At 37.3% G+C, this 17219-nt stretch overlaps 1 protein-coding gene and 1 pseudogene across 4 annotated transcripts in view; both read left to right on the top strand.

The window, feature by feature from the left end:
• The window catches only part of ALS2 (alsin Rho guanine nucleotide exchange factor ALS2), a 72185-nt gene that overhangs the window by 46457 nt on the left and 8509 nt on the right, over positions 1 to 17219 (top strand). For 2 of the 4 annotated variants that reach the window (XM_074191640.1, XM_074191639.1), the window contains exons 17-29: positions 71 to 273; positions 366 to 431; positions 4778 to 4876; positions 5482 to 5646; positions 7010 to 7121; positions 7379 to 7456; positions 7700 to 7833; positions 9077 to 9244; positions 9563 to 9683; positions 10566 to 10723; positions 14018 to 14140; positions 15661 to 15837; positions 16319 to 16364. In XM_074191640.1, the coding sequence (XP_074047741.1) occupies positions 71 to 273; positions 366 to 431; positions 4778 to 4876; positions 5482 to 5646; positions 7010 to 7121; positions 7379 to 7456; positions 7700 to 7833; positions 9077 to 9244; positions 9563 to 9683; positions 10566 to 10723; positions 14018 to 14140; positions 15661 to 15837; positions 16319 to 16364 (1650 nt within the window). Of the gene's footprint in view, positions 1 to 70; positions 274 to 365; positions 432 to 4777; positions 4877 to 5481; positions 5647 to 7009; positions 7122 to 7378; positions 7457 to 7699; positions 7834 to 9076; positions 9245 to 9562; positions 9684 to 10565; positions 10724 to 14017; positions 14141 to 15660; positions 15838 to 16318; positions 16365 to 17219 lie in introns of those variants that run through there. The other 2 variants (XM_074191641.1, XM_074191643.1) reach the window with 2 other exon arrangements.
• LOC141491071 (actin, cytoplasmic 1 pseudogene) lies at positions 11104 to 13989 on the top strand (annotated as a pseudogene).

Consider the following 17219-nt stretch of genomic DNA (forward strand, 5'->3'; position numbering starts at 1 on the left):
AGCAACTTATCTAAAGCTGTACTTGTTAAATTGTTCCTTTGCTTCATTGTTATAAATTGTTTTCTTCTAGACTAAATGGTTACGAGCTATAAGCCAAGCTGTGGACCAGGCTCTCAGAGGTATGTCTGATTTCCCCCCTTATGCAAGTGGAAGCAGTGTTCAGAGACAAGAACCTCCTATTTCACGAAGTGCTAGATATACCTTCTACAAGGACCCCCGACTAAAGGATGCTGTTTATGATGGACGATGGCTTTCAGGGAAACCCCATGGCAGGTAGCATGTTTAAAAATTGGGGATGAAAGAAATTGGAAGGTGATATATGTACAGAGAGCTAAAATAAAATTATCTATGTATGTTCATTCCAGAGGGACTTTGAAATGGACTGATGGAAAAATATATTCTGGTATGTTCAGAAATGGCCTAGAAGATGGGTAAGAAAACATTATATCTCATCCATTTGAATGAGGGTGAGGGAGCAATTTGTATTCTTTTTATAAAAGATACCATTTTTAAGTTCAAAATAAGGAAGGAAATGTTGTTTTCAGCAATAGAAATGCTCAAGGCCAGTGAATCCTAGAATATTAGAACTGAAAGGAACCTTTGAAGTTATTTAGTCCAATCTTCATTAAAAGTTAAGTGACTCAGGATCACATAGATATTGTCAGAACCTCAGCTAAAACCCAGTTTTCTCAAGTCCTAATCCAGTATACTTTTTACTATTATACTTCTCCAGTGGAATAAAAGCAAAGTGACTTGCCCAGAGTTTGGGGGGTTTTTGGTAAGTTGGAGAATTTTCCTTTGGCCTGATATTAAAGAACCCAGTAAATCCACATTCTTGTATACAATTGGGCTTTAGACCCAGCTAGGGATTTTGTAGATTAACCTCCAGTTGTGCCCATGCAGAGTATCTCTTTTGTTGTTGTTACTGTTTGGTTGGTTTTTTTAGTATCTTATTTTTCCCCAGTTCTGTGACCAGTAAAAATGAACATAGAGTGTCATGTCCCTTCATTTGATTAATTTCAACAAATTGTTATAAACTTTCCAACCCTGTTTAAGGTACTGCTTGATAAATAGCTCTTGTGGAGTTGACATCCTTCTGAGGGTCTGTACCCTATAGAGGCCCTGGGTTTGAATCTTGAGCCACCAGGGCATCAAAAATCCCAGGATGCTTGATATTGATTGGAGACCAATTCCAGTTTCCAGCAGCATAGGAAAGCCTCAGGAAAGAGACTTATTTATACAATCTAAGGAATTGCCCAGATCTAAAGACAGTTTAGAAATAAGGAAATTTACCTGGATTGGTTCAAGCCACTGCCTAACTGATTCGGTATAGTCAGAACTCAAGATAGTTGTTGTCATCATTGTAACTGGAGCCTAGGGGAACTCTTCAGTCATTTTAACTTTCTGTATAAAGCCTTCCGACCTCTAGCCTCCTTTGTTTGTTCACTCATTTTCATAACCCCATTTGTGGTTTCTTGGCAAAGATACTGGAGTAGTTTGATATTTCCTTCTCCAATTCATTTTACAGATAAGGAAACTGAGGCAAACAGGATAAAATGGCTTACCCAGAGTTACACAGTTAGTGTCTGAGGAATTGTTCTGCCCCAGAACAGAAATGACTGATAGGTTTTTCGTTCCTCAGAAGTGGCATGTATAGTAAAGGTTAATGTTTACAAAGAAGTACAAATAAGATAGTTATTTTTTGGTAAATTGGAGAATTTTCCATTAGCTTGATATTTCAGAGTCAGTAAATCTATATTCTAGCTATGTAGTTGGGCTTTAGGCCTAGTTAGTGATTTTGTATTCTAGGTTCCAGTTGTGCCATTCAGGATGTCTCTTTTGTTGTTGTTTATTTTTTATTTAGTATTTTGTTTTCCCCAATTACATGTAAAAACAATTTTCAAAATTCATTTTTGAAACTGAATTCCAAATTTTCTCCCTCCCTTCCCAATCCCTTCACTGAGAAAGCAAACAATTTGATATAGGTTATACTTGTGAAGTCATGCAGGATATCTCGTTTTTTTGGGGTTTTTTTTGTAAGGCAAATGGGGTTAAGTGGCTTGCCCAAGGCCACACAGCACAGCTAGGTAATTATTAAGTGTCTGAGACCGGATTTGAACCCAGGTACTCCTGACTCCGAGGCTGGTGCTTTGTCCACTACGCCACCTAGCCGCCCCTCTTGATGTGTGTCCAACATCTTTCTCCCATCCAGTAATTTCCCAAGTTATTCTAAGCTCTAAAAGAATAATCTAATGAAAGGGAGATTAATGGGATGGTCTTCTCCCTATAAGTGAGCATTTTCCTGACCCAGCTCTCCAGGCTTACTAGGTAGACTAGATGAAACTGCAGCAAAGACAGAAAGCCAGCTTTTCAGTAATCAAGATACTCAAAAGTGCTTCTTCAAAGATTTCCTCCCTAATTCTCCCATAGATGCAACATTTCCTGTGGAGATAGAAGCTCTATGTCTCTATCGCAGGTCTATATCAGCCACCTTTCAGCCTAAGTGTAATCTCAGTTAGCCCTTGTGATCTGAATATACCTCCTCACCTCCTTCATCCCCTCCTAGTTTCAACACAGGTCCTACACAACTGTCTGTACTCAGTCTTTGCCTACAGAAAGAACTTCCTCTAGTTCTGCTACAGTCTTAAGTCACCTGGGCATGTGAAAAGTCTCTACCATCAAGCAGACAGACCCTAACACTATAAAGCTGTTTGCTATCACTTTCCTTCCCTCCCCCCCCACCCCAGTCTCACCTTTGTGCTCTAAATAAGAGCATAACCCCATCCAGAGAGCCCATGGTCTTGCCAGGTGTATCATGCGTAGCTTGTGGGAGACATGGATTTTGAATTGTTGAGAGCAACAAGAAAGCAAGAACTATAACCTTGTAACAAAAATAATTTTTATTAAATGAGACTATCATTGCCAATTAATCATCACTAGTCATCTATCATTTCAAAGATTTAAAAAAAATTTTCTTTTTGTATTTAAACTCTGAATTTGTATCATATTAAAAGATAAATTTACATTGTTGTCATAGAACTTTGAGACTATTAATTGCATATTTGGTACAAATATTTATTTGTGAAAGGCCAGTTTCTTTAAGGTGACATCAGCTTATCTAAAATAGTTTATTTTAGCAAGATGCCTATGTTACTTACAACATAGCAGTGAATCTTTCATTCAGTGTAATAATAACTTGTAAAGTGATGGAAGTTCAGTAAGTATCACCTGTTCAAAATCTAACTGTTCAAATGAAGAGTCATTTCAAATCTGTCGGATATCTTTATAAGCACCCTCAATGTGTACTAGTACATGAAGAACTGAAGCAGGAATGAAGATAGTCAAATAACTTAGCATCTCTGAATCATAGTTGCCTTCTGGTAAAAAATGAAGAGGTTGGATTAGGTGGCCTTTAAGGTCCTTTCTAGTTCTAAATTCATGATCTTAAGATTTCCCCACTGATAGTAGTGAAAACTAATATATATCTTGTAATTCTGTTGGACTTGGGTTGAGGACACCTAAAATCACAGAGTGCTGTAGATTATCTTTAAAAGATTGAATCACAGGACAACTAGGTGGCGCCGTAGATAGAGCACTGGCTCTGGAGTCAGGAGGACCTGAGTTCAAATCCAGCCTCAGACACTTAATAATTACTTAGCTGTGTGACCTTGAGCAGGTCATTTTAATCCCCATTGCTTTGTGCCCCCCCCAAAAAAAGATTGAATCACAGTAGGTCTGATCTCTGACTCTAGGTCACTAATTTTTTTGGGGGGGGTTTCAAGTCATTGGGGTTAAGTAATTTGTCCAAGGTCACATAGCTAGGTAATTATTAGAGTGTCTGAGGCTGGATTTGAACTCAGGCTGTCCTGACTCCAGGGCTGATGCTCTATCCACTGCACCACCTAGCTGCCCCTTGGTCACTGATTCTTATGAGTGGCTCCTCGTTGATTCTTTCTTGCTTTTTCAACTGAGAACTGAACAGGTAATATGAGCAGTCTGTAGGGTCTAGGGATTCCCAATCTAGCATCAAGTATTTATGAAGTACCTACTTTCTGCCAGGCACTATACTAGTCACTGAGGATTTAAGTATGAAGAATTTAATAATTCTTGCTCATTAGGAGTTTTACACTCTATTGGGAGGAACAAGAAGTACATAGAAAATATTAATCACTATCAAGTTAGTCAATACCCAGTGTTTTGAGAGGATCAGGAAAGGCTTCCTCTGGAGGGTAGAGTTGTATTGAAGGAAGAGGGAAATTCTTACCCGGTAGAAGAAAGAAAGGAATGTATTCCAGGTATGGGCAAATGGTCAGTGCCAAGCTACCCACATGGAGTTAGAGTGTTGTATGTGAAGGACAGACAAAAGAAAAGTTTGACTAGATTATAGAGTATGGGAGGCTAGAGAGATAGGTTGGGGCCAGATGATGAAAGACTTTAGAAGCTAAACAGAAGAACCATCTAAGTGGAAAACCACCTTAGGAGCCGTGTTTTGGACACATTGAGTTTGGGATACAGTTTGAAATATCCAATAGGCAATTAGATATATCAGTCTGTTAGTCATGAAGCTAGTAATTAAACCCAAGTTACTGATGAAGTCACCTAAAAGAGAATGGAGAAAAAGAAGAGTAGGGGCTTAGAGAGAGCCTTGAGAAATGCCTATAATTAGGGGTCATGATCCAGACAATAAACTGGTAAATTACCCTTTCTTTTAGCTATTTTTGTCTGAAGTTCTTCATTTAAAAAATAAAATAGTGTATTTTTTTATCTGCATTGATAGGTATGGGGAATACAAAGTCCCAAATAAAGCACTGAACAAGGATGACCATTATGTGGGATATTGGAAAGAAGGAAAAATGTGTGGTCAAGGGGTCTACAGGTAAACATGTCCCTCAGATTTTGATAGAGCAGTATTAGAAAACTTTTTATAGTAGTAGTAATAGTGTGATAAATAATACCTAAGATGTGCATTCCCAAAGTGAATTTGTCCCCCTAGAAATTTTACTTTTCCTTCTAGTGTCATTAATTGTTTACATATAAAAAATTCAACTTGTCTTCAAGATTTGGAAATTGTTTATATTTATTAAATCTTCATAAAAATTACTTTCCTAATTTCATAAATATTATTTTTGACTATTAAATTCTTGTATTTATCATAATTTCCCATGGATGATTCTCTCAGTTGTCCCCTTTGTAGTTCTATTACCTGCAAACTACAGAAACTAAAGAGAGAATTATGAGTTATTTCATAGTAATGCAAAATGAGTAGAGGGAGACTACTGGACACCATCAAATACTAGGCTTGAATACATTCATTTTGGTAATATAAAATATGAATGAACATAGTCATTTCAATAATGCTTTATGATAAACCAATGTTATGGATTAAAATTTCCTAGTGTCTGAAAGAATAAAAGACATTCAGGATCAGAAGTTTCAGCTTATTTATGTATGATCCTCTGTCTTTTTTTAATGTAACTACAGCTATGCTAATGGAGAGGTCTACGAAGGCTGCTTTCAAGATAACATGCGTCATGGTCATGGTCTTCTACGCAGTGGTAAACTGACTTCCTCCTCTCCCAGTATGTTCATTGGCCAATGGGTAATGGATAAAAAGTCTGGGTATGGTGTATTTGATGATATCACAAGGTATTGTATTCCTTCTTTTGTTAATCTTCCTCTTTTAGACCAAGAAAATAAGATTTATTCGCATCTTAAAAAGCAAAGATATTTCAGGGAGGGTTGAATGGTTCAACTATAAGTTTAAATAGCAGGAAAAATGTCAAAGTATAAACTTGTCTTTGCATCATTTTTTTAATGATGATTCATTTAAGTTACATTGTAGACTTTTAGAAGATCAGTTATTCAGTAATACTGTATTCTTTTAACCTCTCCATACACAAAACTTACTATTTTCTCCAATAAGAAACTTTATATTTTAGGGAGCAGCTAGGTGGCACAGTGGATAGAGACGCCTCCTAGAGTCAGGAGGACTTGAGTTCATATTCAGCCTCAAATAATTACCTAGCTGTGTGACCTTGGGCAAATCATTTGATCCCATTGTCTTGCAAAAAAGAAAAAAGAAACAATATTTTCTCATAGACAAAGACTTGTGAAACAATAGAACTCTGCTACTAACTTAATAGAGAAAAATAAGAAAAAAATAAAAGTTTTTATTAAAACTAAATGCTGCCTCTGATTTGCTTTGGGAGAAATAGACTAAAGAGCAAATACTAGGCACCATCATCAATGTTAATTAAATTTAAGATGAGTAATTTCTTTCAAATGTAAAATATAACAGCTCATACATAGGACTTTACAAAGTATCTTAAAAACTGTCAGAAAAAATGCTGCTTATGTGATCTTGTCTCATTTGCCTAGACAAAAACTCATAAAAGAAGACTTAATTATATTTAATAGCAAAAAATTTAGGAAGAAATTTAACCATTTGGAGATTTAGCTATTTTATGTCTTTAAAATTTTATTTGTTGTTACCATTATCATCAGTTATTTGAAATAGTGTTGTGGAAGTTAGTATTTTTTTCCTTTAGGTTTAAGAATTGATAGTATTATTTTCATTTTCCCAAGAAAGAAATGGAATATCCCTGTTTTTTCATTGTGTGCCCTTACAGGGAACAAAACTGTATTTTTATGGAATTGAATGATTATTTCTTAGACATGTGCACTTGAAATTGATTGTAAATTTAAATTTTATAAAGTATATTATGTTCCTTTCAAGACATTCTGTAATTTCAGGGCTATTTTTGAGGTGATAGTAGGGGGTGGGGTTTGATTGACTAAGTAAAATTTGCTGCCAAAATGTATATTCTTGTTCTAACATAGGGAAGCTTTTTGGACTGTTCTATAGGGAAAAGATAACACTGAGAAAAGAAAGATTAAAACAGGCACAACCTAAAGTTTTGCATACTTCACATGCACTTGTTTAGTCCACTATTTTGATAAGTTTATCTTTCTTTTCATTGTTTTTCCTCTTCTTTTTTTTATTTTTCAGGGGCGAAAAGTACATGGGAATGTGGCACGATGATATGTGTCAGGGGAATGGTGTAGTAGTTACCCAGTTTGGATTGTACTATGAAGGAACATTTAACCTTAATAAAATGATGGTAAGTGGAATATGTGGATGGTGGGGGATATATAAATATTTATACATGCATTCATGTAAATGATATGGCTACTATTGATTTTTTAATTAATAATAGTTGTTTTTATATTTTTTCCTATTTTATCCTATTGATCTAAACTGCCTTCTTAGATTTATGTGTTTTCCTTTTCTATCAAATTTGTTATTAAGACTTTAGATAGTGTTTTCCACGTCTTCTCTGTTTTGATGTCATCATCATATTCTTATTTCTTTAAATAGGGAATTGGTATTTTACTTTCTGAAGATGATACTGTCTACGAGGGAGAATTTTCAGATGGTTGGACACTTAATGGAAAGGTTGCAAAATTCATATTATTTTTACATGTATAATATACCTTCTTTCTAATGCTTCCTTTATACATATAAAGTTTATATATATTTCCCTTATGTTCTTAGAAACTATTAGGAAAAAACATTCATATTTATGAATATAAGATAGGAAACAATAGAAGAGATGCATAATTTACTGCCTGGTTACTTTTTGGTCCTTACTGGAAATTTTCCCACTAATTACAAGTTTCTTTCCCTAAATTTACTCAGGGAACACTGACTATGCCAAATGGTGATTACATCGAAGGTCTTTTCAATGGAGAATGGGGATCTGGGATAAAAATCACTGGAACATACTTCAAACCTAGTTTGTATGAAAGTGAGAAGGACCGACCCAAAGTTCTGTGAGTACCTAATAGTAATTCTGATTTCTTGCTAAGTTCTGTAGATTTATAATGCTTTTATCAACACCATGTTTGTCATTCTCAATTGTATTCTATTACATTAAGTACTTTTTGTATTCCAAGTTCAGTATACTTGTATACTGCAAGTTTTTTTAGCTCTTCTCTACTTGGCAAATATTTAGGAAGTTTCTGACTTTTTGCTATTATAAATGTTTGCTGTCCTTCATTTTCAAAGATGTCTGTGACATCAGGGAGGTGATCCCATGACAATCATGTGAATTGTATTTGAGTAAGGGAGTGCTGTGCCAAGTCACCGGCCTCACTTTCTCTTCCAAGACCATCTGGGTCCAGGGGCCAGATATGAATCAGAACAGCTGTCAGTGGGCCTGGATGTGAGGCAATCATAGTCTGAGGCTCGTTTCAAACTCTGGTCTTCCTGAATCCAAGGCCAGTGCTCTATCCACTGTGCTGCCCAGCAATAAATAATGCTATTATAAATAGCTGTTTTAAAAATATATTCCCATTAAATAGTATTACTGAACCAAAGGATTTGATTACTTTTATGACTCTTGCATCTAGATTGTTCTCCAAACTTAATCTACTAATTTGCATTTTGAGCATTGTCTAAATATACTTGTTTCTCTAAACCCCTCATCAAAATGAATTTTTTCTTTTTTTCTTAACCTGTTTGGTGCTTAAGCAATTTTTTAGTTTACATTTATGACACAGATATGTTATTAAAATTTAGTTTATATATACTATAAATATATATCCTCAAGGTTCTGCTTAGCCTCAGGTGTTGAAAATTATAGATTCTTTCTTTTTTCAAAGAAATCCAGCGGGTGACTAGGTGTGGCACAGTGGTTAAAGCACCGGCCCTGGAGTCAAGAGTACCTGGGTTCAGATGTGGTCTCAGACACTTAGTGATTGCCTAGCTGTGTGGCCTTGGGCAAGCCACTTAACCCCACTTGCCTTGCAAAAAAAAAAAAAGGAAAGGAAACCTAAAAAAAAAAAAAGAAATCTAACCCAAAAATCAGTAAAGAGAATTATAAGGTAAGAAGGGCAATTCAGATTCAGTAATACATGTGATGTCATGTGTGTTGAAGTATATCTGCATGTTTTTATCCTATTCTAAAAACATTGTGTATTATCGTTACCATTCCTCCTAAGAATCTTGAAGGTTATGTAGAGGAAGGGTTCTTTTCTGCTTCAGAGTCCTAAAAGTTTGATATTATTTTATTAGTAAGAAGTTAGGAAACCTGGCAGTGCCTGCTGATGAGAAATGGAAGGCAGTATTCGAAGAATGCTGGCACCAGTTAGGCTGTGAGAGCCCAGGCCAAGGAGAGGTCTGGAAAGCCTGGGAGAACATCGCTGTGGCCCTGACCACCAACCGTCGCCAGCACCGAGATAGGTGAGCACCTCCACCATTTCATCTGAAACTACATATAGAACTTGAGTGCTAAATTGTAGCCTTTTACTCTGAGAAAACTTTAGAAATCAATCTCAACTTTTATCTCCTTTACATGCTTTCTCTTTCCTTCTGACTTCCCCTTTGTGGAAACAGACACTTATTAAATTAGTACTGAGATTTATTCCATGACTGTCCCCTGCACACATCTGGAATAAAAAAAATCAAGTTTTAGAGATAGTTATCTATCTATATATATATATTTTTTTTTTTAAATCACGTTTGCTTCTTTATGTAAACTTTGCTCTTTCTTTGTTTCAGTCCTGAGATATTAAGTCGTTCACATACACAAACACTAGAAAGTTTAGAATTCATTCCCCAGCATGTTGGTGGTGCCTTCACTGTGGAGAAATATGATGAGATCAAGAAATACTTAATAAAGGTAAACCAGAAGTCAATTCTGTTGGTTCTTTTAACTAATGGCACAACCATACTACTAGCACAACAGTATATTGTCCACATTTAGTTCATTAGTAGTCTGGTTCTGTGTATAGTGTGTACATTATCTTTTGTATCCCTGTATCACTCTAGAACAGAGGTGACAAACTCATGCGCCACCTGAAGTAAATTAAAATATAATTGGAAAATGTTTGACAAAATAAATAAAAATACAGTCCAATACAGATAAGGTTAATTTATGGTTTTCTAAGTCAATATGTAGTCTACAGGGATCCATTTCTATTTGAGTTTGAAACAACTGCTCTGTAATTTCTCAAATTAAGAAATTGCAATGCTGACAGCATGGCAACTCAGCTCAGAGGTCAAAAGCTTTTTATTTTTTGTTTGCATTAATAAACACTTGTATTGTTAGAGGTTCAATTCATTTCCATTTCTGGTTCTTTCTTCTGTACTTATTCTCCTAGCCATTAAAATCTCCCAGCTGTTATTCCAAGAAAAAAATAAGTAGGGGATGAGAGAGAAGTAGATAACAAGGACTATGGAAATCCAGGGGTTGAAAAAGTCTTGGACACTGCTAAGGGATGTGAATAACATTTTTTCTAAGGCAAGGTCTAATACTTTTGTAAAAGTACATAAAATGTTAGTAAATCTTAAATATAATCTTAATCTTATGTAATCTTTTTTTTTGGATCTTATATAATCTTAAATGTAAATCTTATAAGTAAAATATCTTAAAATAGGATTTGTTTGATTTCAATGGACAGCAGTTTAAGATTTCTGGTTTTTTAAGCATATCAGGGCTTTTGAAAAAATGATTGGTCAGTTTTTTTGGTTTGGTTTTTGACTGCAAACTCTTTTCTTCCAGGCTTGTGACACTCCTCTTCACCCTTTGGGTCGACTCATAGAGACCTTGGTTGCAGTGTATAGAATGACCTATGTGGGAGTGGGAGCCAATCGACGATTATTGCAAGAAGCTGTGAAAGAGATTCAGTCCTATCTTAAGCGTATTTTCCAACTGGTCAGGTCAGAACATATAACTAATTGAAGATCTTTAAGCACAACAGAAAATCATTTTTGACTTGAAACTTAACTTTGTATGGTTGTCCTCTTTTTGTTCCTAGAACTTAAAAAAAAAAATGCTTTATTAAGAATTAGCAGAGGGGCGGCTAGGTGGCGCAGTGGATAAAGTACTGATCCTGGAGTCAGGAGTACCTGGGTTCAAATCTGGTCTCAGATACTTAATAATTACCTAGCTGTGTGGCCTTGGGCAAGCCACTTAACCCCATTTGCCTTGCAAAAAAAAAAAAAAAAAAAAGAATTACCAGGCACTTGCCTCCCCCTGCCTCCAGGTGCGGCGCACCACCCCCCCCCTTCTCTCAATCTCATAAGGGTTTAGACTTGCCATCTCCAAGTTCTCCATGGATGATGATATTGCTGCTCTCGTTGTTGACAATGGCTCTGGCATGTGCGAAGCTGGCTTTGCAGGAGATGATGCCTTTGGGCCATCTTCCCTTCCATTGTTGGCTGCCCAAGACATCTGGGTGTGATGGTGGGTATGGGCCAGAAAGACAGCTACGTGGGAGATGAAGCTCAGAGCAAGAGAGGTATTCTGACTCCGAAGTACCCCATTGAACATGCTATTGTCACCAACTGGGATGACATGGAGAAGATCTGGCATCATACTTTCTACAATGAGCTCTGTGTGGCCCCTGAAGAGCACCCTGTGCTGCTCACAGAAGCTCCCCTGAACCCCAAAGCCAACAGAGAAAAGATGACTCAGATTATGTTTGAGACCTTCAACACCCCAGTTATGTACGTTGCCATCCAGGCTGTGCTGTTCCTATGTGCCTCTGGTCGTACCACTGGTATTGTGATGGACTCCGGTGATGGTGTGACCCACACTGTGCCCATCTATGAAGGTTATGCCCTTCCTCATGCCATCCTCTGTCTGGATCTGGCTGGCTGTGATCTGATGGACTACCTCATGAAGATTCTGACCAAGAGAGGGTACAGTTTCACTACCACAGCTGAGAGGGAAATTGTGCGTGACATCAAGGAGAAGCTGTGCTATGTCGTCCTAGACTTCGAGCAAGAGATGGCCACTGCTGCCTCCAGCTCCTCTCTGGAAAAGAGCTACGAGCTCCCTGACGGGCAGGTTATCACTATTGGCAATGAGAGGTTCCGATGCCCAGAAGCTCTCTTTCAACACTTTTTCTTAGGTATGGAATCCTGTGGAATTCATGAAACTACTTTCAACTCCATCATGAAGTATGATGTTGACATCCTTAAGGATCTGTATGCCAATACCGTATTGTCTGGTGGTACCACCATGTACCCAGGCATTGCTGACAGGATGCAAAAGGAGATTACAGCCCTAGCCCCCAGCACAATGAAAATCAAGATCATTGCCCCACCTGAGCGCAAATACTCTGTCTGGATTGGAGGCTCCATCCTGGCGTCTCTTTCTACCTTCCAGCAGATGTGGATTAGCAAGCAAGAGTATGATGAATCTGGGCCTTCCATTGTCCACCGCAAATGCTTCTAAATGGACTGTTTCTGTTTGTTTTTGGTTGTTTCGGGTTTTTTTTTTCATCAAAAGGGGTGTGATAATGGCTCAAAAAAAAGAGATGAGATTGGCATGGCTTTATTTGGTTTGTTTTTGTTTTTGGCGCTTGACTCAGGATTTAAAAACTGGAACAGTGAAGGTGATGAGCAATCTAAGTATGTTGGAGGCAAACATCCCCAAAGTTCTACAGTGTGTCTTCAGGACACTGGTTGTACATTTATTTAAGTCATTCCAAATAATTGTATAATGCATTTAATTGTCAATGAATGGCCCCCTAAAATCCCTCCCTACCCCCAACATAGATGTGAATGAATTTTTTTTTTTTGCAGTCTCCCCAGGAGTTTAATAAGCTTGGTGCCAGTACTTGGGGGAGGGGAGGAGCTTTACCTGTACACTGACTTAAAGACCAGTTCAAATAAAAGTGCACACATTAAAGAATCTTGAAAAAAAAATTACCGGGGCAGCTAGGTGGTATAGTGGATAGAGCACTGGCCCTGAAGTCAGGAGGACCTGAGTTCAAATCCAGCCTCAGACACTTAATAATTACCTAGCGGTGTGGCCTTGAGCAAGCCACTTAACCCCATTGCCTTGCTAAAACTTAAAAAAAAAAAAGAATAACCAGTTTTTCTAAGAACTCAGAAATTTTGCATAGTGGACAGGACAAAGAAACTGATTTTTTTTAGATCTAAATATTTCTCGTTAGTTGTATTAATTTTTATACCATCAAATAGAAGCCTTCCCTCTGAACATGGTATTGGCTTTATCATAGGAAATCTATAATAATCTACAACTACAAGAGCTTCTCTAAGCCAGAATCCTATTTTACAGATGAGGAAACAGAGGTTCAGAAAAGTTGAATTATATGCCTGAGGTCTCCTGGGGGAGAGTTGGAATGGGAAAACTGGGATTGCAATGCAGGGGCTTCAATTCCTAGTCCAAGGAAATATCTGCTGTACTATGCAGCCTTCCTTCTTTATAGTGTCTGCTACAGACAATAATGAGTCATACCTTACATAAAAACGGATCGTGTCCTTGAAACATTATTTCATATGAGAGTCCAGTACAAAGATGATAGCCTGTAATATTTAGATCCTCTCCACTGACATTATTGAATGCTTAAGTGAACATGAGCACTCCATTTAGAAAGACCTGAGCTCAAATTCTGTTTGTGATATATTAAACCTCACTTTGGGCATATTACTTAACCTGTATAGAACTTAGTTTTTCATTCATAAAATGATGGGGTGAGCCATCACTAAATTTTGTAGCTTAAAGCCTATGATTCTATAATTAAGATGTCTAACTTGGAGAAACTAAACTTTGGGACATTTGTATTAATTGGATTTGGTTAATAATTATGAGTAATTGTGGCTTGACCAATCCATAATAGTGTGTTATTTGTTTGCTGAGGACCTATGTACTATTTTTTTTAATGCAATGATATATTTTCTGCCTAAAAGGCTTATACTACAGCATAAACTGGATATTAAAACTTAAATCACAATTTTCTTGTTTTAGTACCTACTTAGACAAGAGTAAGTCAGGATAAAATACATCAGTCATGTATAAGCAGCAATTTTCATTATAACTCTGATGGTTTCACCTTTGAAAAACCATGTCATGACAGGAAATCTCAACTAAGGATAAATTGAAATAAATTCTTTCATTTAATTGTAAATGGGGCAAATAGAGAATACAGAACAGTCCTTTAATCTTTGAACTTGAAGTATAATTGATTTCTCCTTCCTCAGGTTCCTGTTTCCTGATCTTCCTGAAGAGGGTAGCACAATTCCATTAGCTGTTCCTCTACCACAGGGAAGGAAATCTTTTTGCACAGGAAAGTCTGATTCTAGGTCAGAATCTCCAGAACCAGGGTGAGTAGAGTGAAGATGAATTGTGGGGAAAGAGTGCCACTATGATGAAGTGCTTCTAACAGAATTCATATGGTTATTGTGATAGGCAAAAAATCATCTTTGGTAGTTGAGTGTCTGTTGATGAATTGAAGGTTCATCATCTCCAAATCCTCTTCATGGAGCAGAGCTGTGTATCAGCTCACTCCAGCAAGTCCTCTAGGGCTGGAAAGAATTCTGATGACATCCCTGGCACTAGGCAGAATCTGATTTCCAAGGACCAATCTAGCTGAGTACGGAAAGGCTGCTCCCTTGATATAATGTCTTGAATTTGTGGATTCATTAAATAGTCGTGGTAGCCAGGAGCAATAACCATTTGAGTGGGCATTCTGCTGAAGGAATTGAATTGTCAGTCTTGGTGTCCTCCCTCCAAAATCAAACCAGAAAAACAAAGAAAATTGAAGCCTAATGAAAGAGTGGCTCACTTATTTCTTAGAAAGACAAAGAAAGGAGTTGATAGGGATAGTTTCATCTTACATTCAAAGGACCCAAAGTATATCATTTCATGAGATGTTGGTAATCTCACATTGTTGTGCTCATGATAAGTATTGGTTGTCAAGTAGGGGCAGTGGGGAGAAACCAACCACCAAATACTAGATGCATAATTGCAGTTTAGACACCAATATCTATTATAGGCCATTGCCAGGCCTGGAGTCAAGAAAACTGTACATCCTGAATTCACCTCTGACCTCAGACACTTATTAGTTGTGTCATCCTGGACAAATCACTTTACCCTATTTGTCTCAGTTTCCATATCTGTAAAATGAACTGGGGAAGAAATGGCAAACTTCTCCAGGATCTTTGTCAAGAAAACCATAGATGGGATCAGGAAGAATCAGATATAAATGAAAAACAACAATAACAGCAAAAGTGAAACCTGGTTATTTTTGCTGACATTTCCCTTCCTATTAGTCTGTGGAACATGGGGCAACTAAGGTGGTGCAGTTGGGTGGGGTGAGGGAGCTAGGTCACTCAGTGGATAGAGAGCACCAGCCTTGGAGTCAAGAAGACCTGAGTTCAAATCTAGTCTCAGGCTCTTAATAATTGCCTAGCTGTGTGGCCTTGGGCAAGTCACTTAACCCCATTGCCTTAAATAAATAAAAAAAATTTTAAAAAAAGAACGAAAACTGCTTCTGTCCTTTTGATCATTTATCCATTGAGGAATAATCACTTTTTTTTAACTTAATTGTATATTACTTAATCTTTATTAAGAGTTCCCTTTACTGGGGCAGCTAGGTGACACAGTGGATATAGCACTGGCCCTGGAGTTAGGAGTACCTGGGTTCAAATCCGGTGTCAGACACTTAATAATTACCTAGCTGTGTGGCCTTGGGCAAGCCACTTAACCCCATTTTGCCTTGCAAAAACCTTAAAAAAAAAAAAAAGTTCCCTTCATAACAAGTTTTTAGAGCTGAAAACATGATTGTGATTATCTCTTCAGCTATAAGTTTTTGATTTCCCTCCTGTCTCCTCAATGTTCATAGCTATGTAGTCACAAGTTCTGGATTACTGCTACCTGTGCTGTTGCCTCGACTCTACCCACCACTCTTTATGCTCTATGCCTTGGAGAATGATCGTGAGGAAGATATTTATTGGGAGTGTGTTCTTCGACTAAACAAACAGCCAGATACTGCTCTCCTGAACTTTCTAGGTGTGCAAAAGTGAGTATTTTAATTTTTTTAAGACAAAGTCAAATATTCACTAAAAAGCTTACTGATCATTTCATACTTTTGGTGTTAACTTATGACCCATTATATCTTCCTGTTTTTCTTTTTTCATTGTATTGATAATTTTCATATTGATCGACATAATACTAATTTGTAACCTTTTATATTTTACAAGTATGAGTTAACTAAGTTTAAGCTATCCTGACCCAAAGTTATTTCACAGCATATCAATAAATTATAACCAAGTCCCCCTCTGTAATGTTTTTAAACTTTTATAATATTTTTCATGTGTTCTACTACAACTACCTCAAAACATTTTTTACACTCAAATTGCACCTAGATCTGAGAAGGTTATCTTAGGCAGAATGGGAAGATATCAATTCAGCTGTGATAATATCTTTAAAAATAGTGTCCACTGTAACTACTTAAAATAACAGTAAGTAATGAATTGCAATAACATGGGTTCTTTTTGTAGGAAGTTTTGGCCAGTGACTTTGTCAGTCTTTGGAGACAGTAAAAAGGTATGTTGAATTGGGCTTGATTTGTAGAGCACATGCCAGATGGGCTTTTTGAATAATGCCAGAAAAATGATACTTATGAATATCACACCTTTGACTCCTCACTATTCTCAAGTCCCATACCAGTCTTTTGCCAAGAACTGTTGATTTCACCTTTGCACCATCTTTTGACTACCCCTCCTTCTGACACTACCCCTATCACTCTGGTTTAGACCCTCATCACCTCACAGCAGAATCATTCCAGTGGCCTCCTGGGGTCTGCCTCCCTCAAGTCTAGCCCTGTTCTCTTCCATCCTCCTATCACCCACCAGAGTGATTTTCCTAAAACTTAGGTCCAACCAATATCCATCCCTTAATAACCTATCCCCCTCCTACTTTTCCAGGCTTCTTCTTATACCTTACTGCCCATGACAAAGACCTCCTGGCTGAAAAAGACACTCATATCTCTCAGCTCCTCCAGTTTTCCTCTGACTGACCCCCCCCCCCCCATTCCAGGAATGTTCTCCTCTTCATCTCTGCCTTTTGGCTTATCCCCCTTTTACAGGAAGTCTTTTCTAACCCCTTATGAATTCCTGGTATCTTCTCTCTTTTATTGATTTCCTGTTTTTCCTGCATGCAACTTGTTTGTACATAATAGTTTTCCTATTGTCTTTTCCTATTAGAGTGTGAACTCCTTGAGGGCCTCTTTGGGTACCCCTAGCTCCTAGCAAGTGGTAGGCATTTAATAGATGTTGTTTGAAAATTTTCTGAGTGATTGGGAGAGAAATCTTGCTTTCTCTTTAGATAGGAGTACCCTACCAAGCATATGTGTGTTACTAATCACAAGAAACAGAGCACTTGCCCCCAAATCAGACATTC

The sequence above is a fragment of the Macrotis lagotis genome, chromosome 6 (genome assembly GCF_037893015.1).
Source record: "Macrotis lagotis isolate mMagLag1 chromosome 6, bilby.v1.9.chrom.fasta, whole genome shotgun sequence".
In the NCBI taxonomy this organism is placed as follows: Eukaryota; Metazoa; Chordata; class Mammalia; order Peramelemorphia; family Peramelidae; genus Macrotis; species Macrotis lagotis.